This window comes from Saccostrea echinata, unplaced genomic scaffold (assembly GCF_033153115.1).
Source record: "Saccostrea echinata isolate AGI-Se365-2 ecotype Australia unplaced genomic scaffold, CSIRO_AGI_Sech_v1 ptg000012l, whole genome shotgun sequence".
NCBI lineage: Eukaryota > Metazoa > Mollusca > Bivalvia > Ostreida > Ostreidae > Saccostrea > Saccostrea echinata.
The window spans coordinates 11,556,233-11,572,127 of record NW_026889761.1 but is presented as its reverse complement, the minus strand read 5'-3'; the positions used below and the strand labels follow the sequence as shown (position 1 = coordinate 11,572,127).

The following is a 15,895-nucleotide window of genomic DNA, read 5'->3' as shown; positions in this document are numbered from 1 at the left end:
ATCTACTAATTAATTACCATTACCCTCCGAAAAGCCCGTCTTTCCTAGAGTGTTCTTGCCTGTCTTACATATCCTGCTTCTACACGGAAATAGTAAATTATTAATTAGAGTTATTCCTCTTTGAGCGAGGAAACCATAACAATGGACAGCGATCACATCTATATTTAACTTGGAAATTCCCTACTTGTTCTTGCGCAAGAGATGATAGTCTAATGTGTTATTTTATTTACTGAGTCCATTTTTTTCAATCTCTTCAGGTAAGCTTGTTTCAGCTTTTAACTATGCTGGGACTTGTAGAGTGAATCAAGGCAAATTTAAGTGTTACTATCATATCACTGAATGTCTTAAGTAGTTATGAAACTCAGCCATGTTTAAAATACATTTTATACGGTAGACTGAGTCATTGACATCGATTTTTGCTTATGTGTGTGATATTCATTGTATGGGTATATTTATTTTTAAAGATATGAGGAGACTTAATTTCTTTCTTCCGTAATCAGGCTATCTTTTTGTTGTTTGTGATGTACACAGTGAAAGGGGGATCACTCCAATCATTGAACAAGTTTCCACATGTCTAATTCGTATAAAACTTGCCAGATTTCTACCTGTTATATTATATATTATACGAGGGTTGTCCGGTAAATTCGTGGACAAGTTGTCTAGAGTGAAAAAAATAATCATCACTGCGTTCTAAAATTTTTACTACTCATTAGTACATTTTTCATCAATATACATAGCAAATTTCAAATAGACATATGCATAAATAAACAAATGAGTTTTTATGTCGTGTATGGTATCGCCTTACGGCGCACGGATGATAACGTCAAATGTCTAAAGCAGTGTCACGTTTCCTCTTTGCTAATAAAAAAAAATGTTGAATAAGCCCCACGTAAACTCGGGAATTTCATTAATGCGCATACTCATGATACTTGAGTTTTCCTTTATTCCTCCATAAACAGTCGATGAACCAATCTCGCACACACATGGGATCTTCTGAAAATATATTAGTGCGTTGTGGACAGTACTCTCACTATCATTCAACGAAATAGGCTACCTTATGTCGACTGTCTACAGTGACAGCGTTTTTCGCTATTGCCTGTAGCTGTTTCTCCGTATGATTTGTTCTCTACCCGGGTACTCGATCAAAAAGATTTCGCTTAGAAAATTCCCATTTCACTCGTATACTAAAGATCTAGTGATATTTTTATATTTATCATCTGTAGTCATTTAAAGTCTCTTAGGGCGTCATTGCTACATCTAAATCAAACTGAACTGCTCTCCGGTGCGCCGTACGTAACGTCATCAAACGTCGCCATTTTTCGTGTGTTGTGTTTACCACTTTGAAGTTTCCCATTTCAAATGCTTGGGAAACTGCCAAAAATTAAGCAAATGTCTTGTATTAAAAATTGGATAATTTTTACCTCAATCTTCTCTATTCAATACTTTTATTTCGAAATAATACTTGTGTATTCTTTAATGAGACTCTGGGTTTTTGATCGTGCGCCGTAGGACCGTACCCTGTGTACATTCAAGCATAATAAAATCTTTATTTTTGTCTATATTTTGTCAAGAAAATTAAGATGCACTTAAACTGATAAAGATTTGCTGAAAATTTCAGCTAAGTACGTGCGCCTATTATTTTTCGATAAAAACGCTTTGTCCACGATTTTACCGGACAACCCTCTTATATATTATCGTATTGTATGATTATGTATTCTTAAAAAGAATATTTTGGGAAATTTTGGTATTTAGTTAATTAAAGCCGAGTCATGGACAGAAATATTGGCAAGCATGTGATTATGAAGAAGTTCTCACATAAGCAGACTCAGTTAATTAAATTATTATAATTTATAAAGCCCTATTTTAGTTCGCTCCGTTGAACTTTTGAACAGGCAATTGCTGCATGAATAATGACATATTAAAAATGAAATATAGTTTACAACCCACAAGTAGATCAAAGCACTACATAAAACTATGAGGCGGTATTAGTGCTTAATATTAAGTAAGCTTTTTATTTAGTAATTGTAAACATGTGCGAATCTATTGTACTCCATGCAATGACAAGCATCGAATACCGACACTTACCTAACAATGTTTACAACACAGGTACTTTACTGTGCAGTGTGAAAATTTGCAAAATGAGGAAAGAGAATACGTATTTACCTTCTGCCAAGAAGATCTTCCAGCGGTACGAAAGAGCCAAGTTTCAGGAGAATATTTTGTTGGTGGGGACCGTTGGGGCGGGTAAATCAGCCACAATCAACACCATCAGCGCCGCCCTGTCGGGAGAAAAGAAATATCGCGCCCCTATCGGGTCCCAGCTCTCCTCCCCAGACGCTAAAAGAAAGAGGACCACGACACATCTTATGTGGTAAAATGTTCTATTTAGTTATGTTTGTAAAATGCATTTATTTATTTATTTATTTTTAGCATACATCTAATTGATGGCACGTCAAACGTTGCATTATTCGATCTTTTCCATTTGTAGTGTCTAATTTTCCATTTGTACTGTATAATTTTCCATTTTCTTCATTTTCATCTATAATTTTCAATTTGTGTTGAATTTTTTTCTATCTGGAAAATAATACAATGCAAATGGAAAATTTTTTGATACAAATGGAAAATTACAGAATACAAGTGGAAAATTATACAATACAAATGAAAAATTGAAAAACAATTCAGATGGGAAATTATACAAAACAAATGGAAAATTATAGAATACAAATAAAAATTACACAATACAAATGGAAAATTATTCAATGCAATAGAAAATTATACAATACTTACAAATGAAAAATTATACAATATAAGTGGGAAAGATCGTAAATTGCAAACTTTGACATGCCATATTTATTGATAATAAGTTCGATACTACATGACTGTATAGATGATTTGAATTACAGAAAACTCCAACAGAGTTTAACATCTCAAATATGAATAACAGAAGTTTATGAACCTTTTTTTAAGATTGAAATAATAAATGAATGCTGAAATATTACAGCTCATATTGCCTTTTATAGCGAGCGCAGCGAGCGGCGCGAAGCGCCGCTCGTCACTGCGAGCTCTAACGACAACGCCTGGGCGAAGAGAAAATTCGGACTACTGCACATTCATTCAATAGAATTTTTTTCCGCAGTAATTCTGACCCACAATGCATCGCTTCTTGTTCTCGCTGCTAACTTCGTTCACGCGGTGACAACAACTAAAATTTCACAAAAAATAAACTCACCTTAATTAATGGCTATTGCATGCAGATAGTAGATTAAACGTTCTTTGTTAAAATATTTGCACTTTTTAAACTTTGTTTATGGAAATGCAGCTAACGTACGACGTCATGTGACGTCACAGTCTAAGACGTTCCAAATGTCTCGTGCGGTTTGAAGAGGCGGATCTTAAAATGAAGTGAACAATGCGCTCGCCCCAACGGTCGCACCGTCAACATATTAAAGAAATGTCTAATAATGAAATATTTTAAAATATACGATTGTGCGTTATAATTTTTCATTATCAGGTATAGAGGGTGTGGCATAGATGAAACTAGAAGGAAAGACATGCATGCACCAAAATATATACCAAACCTTGTGGACATGACTGGATTGGAGGATATTGACTCACGTGAACAGGAAGAGCTGTTGGAAATGATATTAATGGGAAAGATTCCGAACGAGACTTCAATTCCCGCATTACAAGACATGGAGAGAAGAAGCCCAGGAACATTACGAAGACGTTTTCCATTTATCTACAATCCTCGGCGCATTCATAAAATATTGTTTGTCGCTAGCGCTAACGAGCCTATACCGACCAAACTGATCCAGAGTGTCAGAAATGTTGCACAACCTGACGGAAGCCCATCCAACTACAACCCTAGATGTAGGATAGTAGTTTAGTTTTCTACATAATATAATCCAAGTATTGCTGTAGATTAAAAAAAAAAATACTTCCTTGTAATTAAGCGCTATTTTTCGTTTGCTTTATTTTGCGATTGAGCAGAATTGTTCAGTATCATTCATGCAATGAAAGATTTACGTCGAATATTGCCATAACCAAACTATTCCGTAAGAAGAGCTTAAACATTGGTAATACAAATTCTGTGCGTATTGGCTAATATTGAATACATTTGTATTTCTTACAGATATCCCGGTGTTTGGTTTATTGACAAAGGAGGACCTTGTAGATTGGGAAGACGCTGAAATTCAAAATCGAGAGCGGGAATTTCTTCAGAACCTCGGTATCGACCAAACAGCCTCGTATTCACGGTGGCAAAATAACTCAACAGGGGATTTTTCGAGCAAAGTGCTCTACTTTCTAGACAGATTATTGTCCCCTGAAGTCCGAATGGTTCTTGATCAAGTGTTCTTCTTCAAAATTTGGATGGGATCCCTCTGGGAAAATCCGTTATATATTTTCCCACTAATGATTGTACCATTCGTTGCTTTTTTCATGGCGTATTCTCTTTCTGATGTCATCATGCCAGAATTCGAACTTCTAGATTTTCTAAGAATGAAGACAAAACAATAATGTCAAACATCTTTAGATTAATGTCTCTTTTAAATACTCTCTGAAAATTCATTCTGATTTAATTCCCTTTTCTCCTAGTTTATTTTTCTTCTAATTCTTAATGTTTTTTCTTTGATAACATTGATGTGTTTTAGATTTGAGTGAGTTGAATATATGACACCATTTTCTTGTGAGATAATTTCAATTGTTTCTCTTAATTAAACGTTTTATTTCTTTCATTACTCTGAAATATATTGACTGAGTGGTTTATAGTATTTGTAGAGAATAAAAAGATAACATTAAATTGATTATCACATTCTATACATGTACATTACATGTAGTATAGGACATATTCATTGAACTTATAACGGCATTTTATTTTTTTTATATCATTGAATTGTAATTATTGTTTATGTACTTATAAAACCTTAATGAACTGGGTTTTTTTTTTAGATTTATTGATTTGATACAATACAAAAATTAATATTTTTAAAGATTTATTAGATTAAATGTTATTAGAATTGGTAAAATTCCAGAATGTAATATTTTTGAGATTTAGATTTGAACATATTTTATTATGTACTGAAACATAAATTGATTGTGCAGCAGGCATAGCCTATATAAGCCCTCTCCACAGGTACAAGGTTTGTTTTTGAGATTTACATGTATTAGATTACTAGTAATGTTTACATTTGATGTAATATCTTAGCAATGATATCAACACATTCTTAAAACATGATCTAATGTGCTGTCACATAGGCAAGTCACACGACTTACTGATTTTTTCCCCCAGATTTTCTTGTATATTCCTTACAAAAAAAAATGCTATAGTAAACTATAGTCAATGCTTAAATAGTTAACTATAGTGATAACTTTGACACTTTAATTTACTATAGTGATAACTATGACACTATAGTGATAACTTTGAAATACTATAGTGATCACTATGAAAACTTTGATTTACTTTGGTAATAACTTTGAAAATTTTGGTTACCTATAGTGATACACTATAGTGATCTTCACCATGAAAACTTTGATTTACTGCAGTGATAACTTTGATTTACTATCGTGATAACTATAAAAATTTGATTTTCTATAGTGATAACTTTGACACTATAGGGATCTTCACTATGAAAACTTTGATTTACTATAGTTATAACTTTGAAAACTTTGATTTACTATAGTGATAACTTTGACACTTTGATTTACTATAGTGATAACTTTAAACACTTTGATTTACCATAATGATAACTTTGAAAACTTTGATTTACTATAGTGATAACTTTGAAAACTTTAATGTAGAACTATAGTTTACTATAGTATTTTTTTGTCAGTGAATTATAACACGATCATCAAGAGTGTATTTTAATAAAACTGTTGTCTTTCAGCTGTGTATTTAGCATCCATAGCACTCAATAAAATATGCCAAAGATCGTTATAATACATTTACTTTGTACCTCCATTGATTTGAAAAAGAAATATGAAAGCTAGTTTTGTATTTTTATTTTTTGTAAACATCCATAGTACATTTAAAGAAATACATTTTAAAACATGCAATAATTTACAGTCTATTATTTAAAATTATATATTCTCTATATTCTTTTCTTTTATCGACTAATGTTTACATTTCATACACATGTGTTTTTCATATAAAGTGTGTTTCAATTCACGGACTGGGGAGGTCAAAAAGTTAAAGTATTGCTTTATATTTACATTTGCAAATATTTTCCATAATATAACATTATTTGAGCAAGGCATTTTAGTCACAAATGTAAATGTAAGTAATACCGGTATCATTTTAAAACTTTGATCGGGATGTAAATACGGCTTGGTCTTCGGGCTTTATGGTATTTGATCACATGACCAACCCGTATCTTTAATATTTTGACGTCATCAACGTTGAATGCCGTACAAGTGCACTGATATATATATAAAAAAAATCACGCTAACGTCTTATCAAAAAAATAATTTAGTTATACGGTGCTGCATATCATTTAACAGGTATACATGTAATATACTGAAGCGATCAATAAATGAAAATGCATAAGCACTGAATTGTAAATTTGTCAGCACAGCCCGAGCCGTCCGTGTTACGACACGTTGAACGTCCAAAATTTACAATTCAAGGCTTTATTGTGATTTTTTATTGGTAATGTATAATATTAAATATATCACATATAAATAGTAAACGACAAGCAGTTCAGGAATTAAACAGTATTCAGTTTTCTTCAGCAGCTAAATTTTAAAAGTAACTTATTTAGACTATCTGTTGAAATCTGTTCACAACACGAAATATTGCATTAATATTTTCCATTCACTAGTACATAATCAAAATAATTATTTATAGAAATGTATACATGTACATCATTGTGTAAAACTTCTCCAGAGTAAACAAGGAGATGAAGCACCGACTTTAAGTTTTTTTAGGGTCTTTGGAAGACAAATTCAACAATAACAGTAAAATATATGAGAACAACAAAATAATGCCAACAGATATTAAAAGTGCGTCAATCAATAAAACAGTATTATCAGATCTCCTATTAAGTATACGATTCTATCTTTTATGATTTATTAATCTTAAAAGTGCTTTTTCTGGGGATAAACTTTACTGGATCATTATTTTTTAGCCTTCATCAACCTCACATGACGTTGAACTCGTATATTCTCCAATACTTCGAGCCTTTTTGGTCGCTAGCTGATATTCGGATTCGTTCTCCGGGTCCAGGTGTCTTCATAGTCCCCTCCCAAATGTTTCCCTTTTTCTCCATTGGAGAATCATGTAGCAGGGCTTGAACGATATTGGGAGAAGAGAATCGGAAAATAATCTGCGCATGCGTTTTTAATTCACAAGTGACAGGGGATAGGAGTCGACATTCATACTGTGTTGTTTGAGGAAAGACTTTTGGGAATGGCTCGCAGTTAGGATAATCTTCGCTGCAGAAAACCAAGTAAGCTATTCTTGGGGAATAAGTCTCCGCATTCTCGTTTTTTGTGAGTATGCTAAGCTTGTAATAACCTTTTGAAGGGAACTTAGCTTTGACACTGAGTTTTCCTTTATCCCTCTCTAGTAAAACATAATTATCGTTTGGATTGAGATTTTTCGTTGCATGCTCCAACCTGGCAATTGCTTCAATTTTTTTCGTTGTTTTGATCTGAAAATCAAGTTTTCCGTTTTTACTCTCCACCACGGCGTTTTTCCCAGTAGATCTATGAAACCCTGCTTCAACAGAGTCGTGATAAGGACCAAAAGGGCCTTGATGTTTTGGGAAAGCAAACGCATTGCCTTCACCTTCCTCACATTTCAGCACGTAATTTGCTAAAGCAGTCAGCTCTTCAACTTTTGGATCATTGCGACCGAAAAGTTTTAGTATGTAGGTACCTTTTTCAGGTGGAGCAACCCGAATTCTTATTTTATTGCAACCCATATTTTCTACAAGTGCATACTGATCAAAATCACGAGCAGACAGTTTTTTAGATAACCGCGCCATAACGAAAAAATAGGAAGATTTTGGATATCCCATGGTAATCTCTGTTTTGTTAGAAAACTTGAGGACACCATCAGGATGTGATACGGGCTTGATTTTCCATGTGTACATTCCTGTAAAGCCTTTCAATCGTTTGTTGAATACCTCTAGTGTAAGAGGTCTTGGGAGAAGTTGCCATGCTTGACTTTTGGACATATCACTATCCATATAAGGAAAATGTGTCACGATGAAATGCTTGGGTTCTGTCAAAAAATGGAAATCGGAGAATTTCTTAACAAAATTGCCTCTGTCGTCACGTGATCCTGCTCCCCACGTACACTCTACAAATTGCCAGTCGCCGTTTAAATATACAGCGTTCCACGCATGCTCTGGAGTTTTGTCAGTCGTAAAGCTCGTTTCCGGGTCGTAATTGAACGACTTTGAGTATCCGGAAATGACTTTCACTGGAATTCTACATTCTCTGTAACACAAACGAAATGACAAAGTTCTGGTTAAAATGACCTTTTCTTAGAAAGATAACATAATTAAAAGCTAAATATGTAATTGTTTACCTGCATAATTCTGAAAACAGGTTTGCATAACCTATGCATACAGAACTACGCATGCGTAGAACAGCAGCTCCACTTGTGTCAATATTTCTGTCGTGAAAGTCTGGACGAGTGTCATAACTGTAAAACAGATGATACATCTATTGGTAATGCACTTCCAGTCAAGCATATGCTTACAAATGTTTGTGGCTCGCTCGTCGATGCAGTGGTTAGAATCAATAAGTAAAAATTTGATCTGTAAGTCGCGGGTTCGAATCCTAGGATTCGAATGAGAGTCATGAGACCATATAACACTGAGGCCCGGTGTTGCACAAGGTGTTGACATTAAAAAATATACCCTACTGCTCAATGGCCATAAGTATCGATACATGTCTAAATTTGCAGCATTGGTGGAGTCCCAATATGAGCGTAGGGATGTAAAGAAACAATTAATCGATTAATAAAATGTTTAAGGACAATGATGTTCAGTAAATTTGCAGTGAATTACAGTCAGAAATAATTTTTTATTGTGGTCGATTAAGCTGAAGAGGGAATGGAAAATGATGAAATTAAACGTATTTACAACATTTCATCAACTTATTCATTGAATTCTTTTATTCTTGTGACAATGTGTGATTTCAAAGAATACATGCGATTCATTATGTTGAAAGTTTTGATTCTTTTGCAGTGACATATGGTCGCCTGAGAATTACAATGTTCTATCTGAATTTTGTAAACTTTTGGGAAATTGATAATAACGGTCACAGATCAATACCCGTAAATCTGGAAATTTTTACTGTAGATGAATTTTTAGCAACGCAGCTATGTTAAGGCTTCCCGAAGCTTTAAAACGCGCTCAAAACATATTATGTCATTGCGAGGTCGGTTTTGGTTTTAATTTATAAGTATTGAACTTAAGTATTTCCAATTTATATAGAGGGTTTCCTCTGCTATATATTAACATATTTGTTATGATATCACATGACTTTGTTGATCACGTGACGGTCATTTATAATTTTTTGAAGTGTTTCATATAAATCGCTTCGGCGCAGGTGATTAACATAATTATTATTAACATTTTGTTATATAGATAAACTCATCGTATCCTTGTGTATACGAAATGTGCTTGGGAAAAGTCATAGTATTACTTACATACAAAATATTTCCTGAGAAATTCAACTTACCTACAGATTAGATTTGAGGGTATCTTACACACAATATCGTAATCTGTATTAAAACAAAGCCAACACACATTTTTCCCAAGCAAGATTCAGTTAGAGAACAACCTCTTCTTACAGATTTCCACAAATATTCTCAGATTAATCCTCATTAATCACCTGCGCCAGACTCTTTTATACACACAATATAAATTCTACCTCCAACCACGGGTATGAAACAGAGTACATTTCAAAAGTATATTTTTCATAAGCATTTTGAACATGCTTAATTTCAATCAAGGGTAGGTAAGCGGTGTATTTTTAAAATATTCGGACATATAAGACTTAAAAAACCTTTAACGACCCGTGAATTTTGCAATAGCTATCTAGCATTTTACATGCAGTTTGGAATAAGTGTTAAGTTCATGACACTCTCCCCGTCATAACACCACAAGTTTGCAGTGACTTGACGTCATTTTCCATTATGACGTCATATTTTGGTAGTTCAGAGATGTGAAGGCACATAGTGCACTGTGATATTCTACGGGAAGCCTTAACCTACCTGCGAAATTTGCGCGTGCATTGCATTCGCAAAAATGTTTTTTTTTAAAATAAATCAACATGTAAAGAATTTCCTTTTTTCTGAAAGTTGGTGTCTATTTTTAACTCAGTGAATAGGCGTCGGTAAGCACTGGTCATTTTTAAAAAGAAACCTGTTTTTACAGGCCCGTAGGAAGCAATTTCAGTTTGGGGGGGGGGGGGGCACAGCCATACATTTTTCAGTTGACGTTGAGGAGGCACTACCAAAAATTTCCTGACAAGCAAAAAAAAAACAAAAAAAACAACAAAACAAAACATCAACTATCAACTACCAAAATTCTTTAACAAGCTTAAAAAAAAGGTCATCAGACGTTTTTATTGAGGGGGCACAAGCACACATTATCTATGTTTACTATAGTAATCTATATATCGGCAAAATTATTAGGGGGGGGGGGCACGCCCCCCCGTGCCCCCCCCCCCCCCGGTTCCTACGGCCATGTTTTATACTACTGTAACTACAAGCTAATTACCCGTGCGTGTAAATTGCCCTCATTATATGCAATATCGTCCGATGGTTTGACAAGCACTGAGACGGTATGTCCCTTTTTAATTCTTTTGGCAAGAAAGAGAGACCAGTTATTTTATCTAACCATGTATCAACACGGTCGATAACTCGAACTCAGTGCATTTACTAGAGAGTTCCAAATGTAAACACGGCGTGTAAATTTTAAATGAGAAAAAAACCAAAGGTTGAGAAAATTAGTTATATTTTTGTCTTTATTTGGATCATATTTTAGGTTAAAAGGCATACACAACCTCTAAAAGGTTTGTTTTAATTAATTTAGAAGTTATTTTCAGTGCAAATCCTTTTGTATTTTTATCTTCAAAATTGTTTCGGAGCGATTCTGCAATTTCTTGCCACGTTGTGAGTATATTGGTGGTATTCCAACTGTGCATACTAATTTGAAACATAAACTGATATGAAAATCTTAAGTGAATTTTATTTTTTGCGCCAGTGACAATTCGCAAAATTTTAAAGCGTAAAAATTGATCAACAGCTTTTTGACCAAAATTCGCAAAATTAAATCGACGTAAAAATTTCGAGATTTACGGGTATCTTGTTCACAGATTTGTATTATTTGTAGGTTGGGTGGGCATGGTGGTTATATATTAATAGAAAATACGTGTTCATTACATCTTTAAAAACTTTTTTACATTATTTTGATAAACAGTACATGTAGCTCTTTAAAATAATCGTAAGCCTCTGGTCCCATGGTTCAGATCCAAGAGAAGGACTAAACTGGTCATGAATTGAAAATGCATTACATATACATGTATTAAAACTCTTCAACTTTACTCACGGACAACTCAGGCAAACGTAGTACGACTACAATGAGTATATAAACTTTTACCAAAACTGTAAAATTCATGGCTCATGGTCCTAGCATTTGGGCCCAGGCCGAGGTCATTAGTCAATACAATGAGTACTAAACCCTTCTCCTAAAATTTGAAATCTATGTCACCAGGGGCCCAGCGCTTAGGCAGGACCCAGGGTAGGGCTACGCTGGATATGTATTAAAATTTATTATACAATGTGCCTTATCAAACTTCTGCATAAAATAATAAAAGATAATGATTATGCAATCCTCTACATTCTCCAAACTATAATTTTTGTCTTTGAAATCATAGGTCCATTTCTAGTGGTGTATATTAAAATGGCATTATCTTTTGAAAATCATGATATTCAAGTGACAAGCCCCATGGTTCACTAATCAAGTTTTTATTAAACCTTCACATAAAATTAAGAAGTATGCGTACATGTATACTTGTTTGTCTATTACAATATTACACCGTTAAAATAACAGTCTGATTAAATCAAACCTTCACTAGTTCCTTTTTATTTTGATTGTCGCGTGACAATCAAAATAAAAAGGAGCTAGGGAAGGTTTGATTTTAATCAGACTGTTAAAATAAATACGAATGTTTAAGTGCACTTTTACATTCAAACTTTGCAACACCCCCCTTTTTCATCAAGTCTGATATTGATCAGATCATGTGATCATTGGTAAACATTATGATCGGACAGTAAGGGAGACATGACACTTTAATATTTATAGATTTGCATCAAGTTGAGACAGAAAAATTACAAACTATTATTGTTAACATTCTCTTTATTTTTGTCCATGGGAAATAATGGATTTTATATAGGTAGATGGATCTCAGCGAGCAGATTCCAACTAAGCATAACTCATTTTTGACTATTTTGGTACTTGGAACATTATAATTCTCATGTAGGTGGCGATATTTTGACATTTCTATATATTTCTGTCTAGGAAAACACTGTTAAGTTTTCCAGTTTTATTCATTTTCATTTTAAAATACTATAATTCAATTTCATTAAAAAGTTGGTTCTTTGCTGTCCAAAAGAAGGTTCTAAAGTTATTCTATGCAGGTAAAGATTAATATGTGAATTGATATCACTTAAAATCCTGTAGCAGACAGGTCCCCTGACCTCATCCCTCGCTGGTTCTATACATGTCTTTGCGAGTTTTCAAGGACCAAATTGCAACACTGCTCTCTCTCTCTCTCTCTCTCTCTCTCTCTCTCTCTCTCTCATCATTTGAAAATGATCCAGAATCCATGCTTAAGCTTAGATGATATCAGATATGTGCCAAGTAATGTAAAAAATTATTGTCACAGAATCGTTAATTTTTGGAAGTAATATCAAGATTATATTTCTCTTTGTCTATAGTCTTGACTAGCGAGTGAATAAAATTGGAATTAAAATGCAATTTAAGAATACTTAAAAACATTTTTTTTTAAAATTCAAATTATGAGATAAACAATTTTATAAGCTTTACAATAACCTGATGTTTTCAGTTATCCAACGATAGAAGGCGCGGATCTTTTCTAGATCTGATGTTGCTCCTTCATCAAGGTGGGCGGCCAGCTTTGCAACTGATAGTGTGGCGGATCTAGGTGTCTACAAAATAGAAATCAGTTTCCAATGTCCAAAAAAGTCGCTGAATCCCTTTCTGTTTTTGGATAACAGTTTTTATTGAGATGAAATTTCACTGAGTCTGCTGGGTGGAGAAGATGCACGAATCGTATTATGAAATACATGTACACACACAGTGGTCTGTTTTTGGTTACAGTTAAAAGAAGTATATTTTATCATGCGTAACATTCAATTCTAAAACTACTTTGTTTGAATTTTAATTCAAAGGTGCCAATTGTCACAATGGCTAGAATTGAAAAGAGCAGTGTTAATTATAGTAAAGGAGTATGCCCTATTTGCTCAGGTAAAGCAAAGAGGGAAAATGCCACCTGTATTTAATGTAAATTAAACCCGGTATGAGGAAAGAAATGCATATTTAATAAAAAGATAATTGAAAAATACAATGACAGTGCACAAAAAGAAATGAAAGTAAGCAAATGGACCGCTTCATTAGAAATTTACAGTCACGAAAAGGTGGGTAATATACGGTTACTTCCGTATGTGCTGATAACAGCGATTAAAAAAAAACTTAACCAGACTTTAAACAAACAAAGAATGTCTCACCTTCAAGGCGAAATCGTCAATGTTTTTAAACGTATCCTCTCCTTTGACTAAGTCTCGTTTCAGTTTACGTGGGGGTCGAGGCTGTGGGAGGGGGAGGTCCTCCCCTTCTGTGTATTTCTGGGATGACTGTGTTGAACCCATGGTAGCTATAAATGAAAACGAAAAAGATGGAAAGAAAGTGGGGAAAACATTAAATGAAACAACCATGAACTCTCACGATCTACCCCGATGGGTGAATTTAATTATAAATTGATGAACTGGTCATGTATCAATTTGTTTTTGCTTTTAAAGTAATAAAATTTTAAAGTAATAAAAACTATTTTATTTATTATTTCTTAATTGTTTGACATGCTTGATTGATTCGCAATGTTTGGTTTCGATTTAGGTGTATACACACATTACATATATACATTTGTATTGATCAAATTTCACACTCAAAGTGTACTTTAGACTTACTGTTCAGAAGTTTTAATTCCAAAGGCTACAAACTTAAAATCCTTCTGATTGTGAAAGTAAACGGACAGTTTATACATGTACCTTAATTATTCGTGGGATTTCCCATGATCACATATAGTATATGCAATAAAGTTTACCTACAAAATGTGTCTTATCTGCGAGTACATTATCTACACCTTAATTACTGTCCGAAAATGATTGACAGGACAACTGAATGTACAAAGCTAGGTACACAGAAAAAATAGCTATATATATAAATATATTTACCTGTTTATTCAGAAGGACAATGACAACTATTTAGTTCATTCTGTTCGCCAAGGTTGGTCTCACACTCTCACTCTATGGACCTATATATACAAATAGTTCGTCACGTCTTAAAAAATTGGGATTTTTTTGTCATCTAAATATAGAATTAGCCAGAACAGATCTCTAAATAAATAATTAAATCTTCTGATAATAGATATGAATAACATATGTAGTACTCCAATTTAAAAAAATAATACCAATAGTGAAAGAGGATTGGAATTCAATATAAAACATAAATCTCTTAGACACTCTCATATGCATACTATTTGGTCACGCCTACCCACCCGTTCCCCTTTATCCCCCCCCCCCGGGGGGGCACCATAATGATCAGTGGTGTATGTCGAAATGACAAGAATTTGAAAATTTATTTTATTACTGAGCAATACACGTACAAATCCAAGGTTGCAGTTATGTAGATGGCTCGAAAATTATTAAACTCTCCTGGAATTCGCCCACCCTAAATCTTTCATTGGGGGAGTGGAGGGGGTCAAGAATTTTTTAACTTTCTCACAAAATAGAATTGTTGCAATTCAATGGATAATTAAGAGACGTGATTATCATATGAAAATATTTTATCAAAATTCCTCCCTCCTCTGTTATAACTGTTCCTCATGAACTACTTATCAATGTATAGTAATTTAAGTTATAGATCCTTGAGTAAGGGGGAGTCAAGTTTGTTCAAGTGAGGGGATGCATTCCCTTTCGGTGGGAGATAGATATCAAAACGTGAGAAGGGGTTATTAAGAAATCTTCTAAGAACTGAGGCATATATAAACACCGAATCTTATTTTGAAGCTTCTCTTCATAATTTGGATTCACTCCCCTCCCTTTTCTGAAATGATCCAGGATGGAGGCATGGTAGAGGTTCAAAATTTTACAGATCATACACAAGAGGAATTTTTTTTTCGATAACAACAAGGCTTATTTGTAAAACCTATTTTCTGGCATCCTACTGTAGATTTGTATTTGTTCAATCAAAGTGATTCTATTTTACATAGAAAAGTCGTTTTTTAAAGGCAGAAAGCCGAAGGGGGATAAAGAGTGGGGTCCTGGCCTACTTTTTTTCGGACCATAAAACCCCCACAATCTTATGAGAGATCAACAAAAGAATTCCTAAAATACCAACGAATACAAGTTATAAGGTATAAATCCAGGCCCGTAGGACGCGGTTTTGGGGGGGGGGGGGGTGTTCATCAGACGACTTTATTGAGGGGGCACAAGCATATAGTACCTATTTTTCTAAACTACTCTATATGTCTGCAAAATAATTGGGGGGGGGCACGCCCCCCCCCCGTGCCCCCCGGTTCATATGGCCATGAAGTCTTGTAAGACTATCAGATGTTACGTATATTAGTAAGGGGGCGT

At 34.1% G+C, this 15,895-nt stretch overlaps 2 protein-coding genes across 3 annotated transcripts; one reads left to right on the top strand and one right to left on the bottom strand.

Annotated features, from left to right (window-relative positions):
- Positions 1–158: 158 nt before the first annotated feature.
- On the top strand, positions 159–4,881 carry LOC133185346 (uncharacterized). Its single transcript, XM_061320492.1, has 4 exons — positions 159–257; positions 2,107–2,371; positions 3,512–3,870; positions 4,133–4,881. Exons 2-4 carry the CDS (start codon positions 2,139–2,141, stop codon positions 4,516–4,518), a joined length of 978 nt encoding a protein of 325 aa, XP_061176476.1. The 5' UTR covers positions 159–257; positions 2,107–2,138; the 3' UTR covers positions 4,519–4,881.
- Positions 4,882–6,067: 1,186 nt separating this feature from the next.
- Positions 6,068–14,546, bottom strand: LOC133185345 (kyphoscoliosis peptidase-like). Of its 2 annotated transcripts, none has more exons than XM_061320491.1 (5): positions 14,492–14,546; positions 13,769–13,914; positions 13,074–13,189; positions 8,534–8,650; positions 6,068–8,442 (listed from the first exon to the last, which is right to left on the bottom strand). In XM_061320491.1, the coding sequence occupies exons 2-5, from the start codon at positions 13,907–13,909 to the stop codon at positions 7,137–7,139; spliced, it is 1,680 nt and encodes a 559-aa protein (XP_061176475.1). In that variant the 5' UTR covers positions 13,910–13,914; positions 14,492–14,546; the 3' UTR covers positions 6,068–7,136. The 2 variants fall into 2 exon arrangements, with proteins under 2 accessions (XP_061176475.1, XP_061176474.1); XM_061320490.1 differs by lacking the exon at positions 14,492–14,546 and adding an exon at positions 14,225–14,258.
- Positions 14,547–15,895: the final 1,349 nt, after the last annotated feature.

Coding starts and splice junctions, on each gene's coding strand:
- LOC133185346 (XM_061320492.1), top strand. CDS start 2,139: ATGAGGAAAGAGAATACGTATTTACCTTCTGCCAAGAAGATCTTCCAG. Junction 2,372..3,511: donor ACCACGACACATCTTATGTG/GTAAAATGTTCT, acceptor TTTCATTATCAG/GTATAGAGGGTGTGGCATAG. Junction 3,871..4,132: donor ATCCAACTACAACCCTAGAT/GTAGGATAGTAG, acceptor TATTTCTTACAG/ATATCCCGGTGTTTGGTTTA.
- LOC133185345 (XM_061320491.1), bottom strand. CDS start 13,909: ATGGGTTCAACACAGTCATCCCAGAAATACACAGAAGGGGAGGACCTC. Junction 8,651..13,073: donor TGGATAACTGAAAACATCAG/GTTATTGTAAAG, acceptor TCTGTTTTACAG/TTATGACACTCGTCCAGACT. Junction 8,443..8,533: donor CTGTTTTCAGAATTATGCAG/GTAAACAATTAC, acceptor TTTGTGTTACAG/AGAATGTAGAATTCCAGTGA.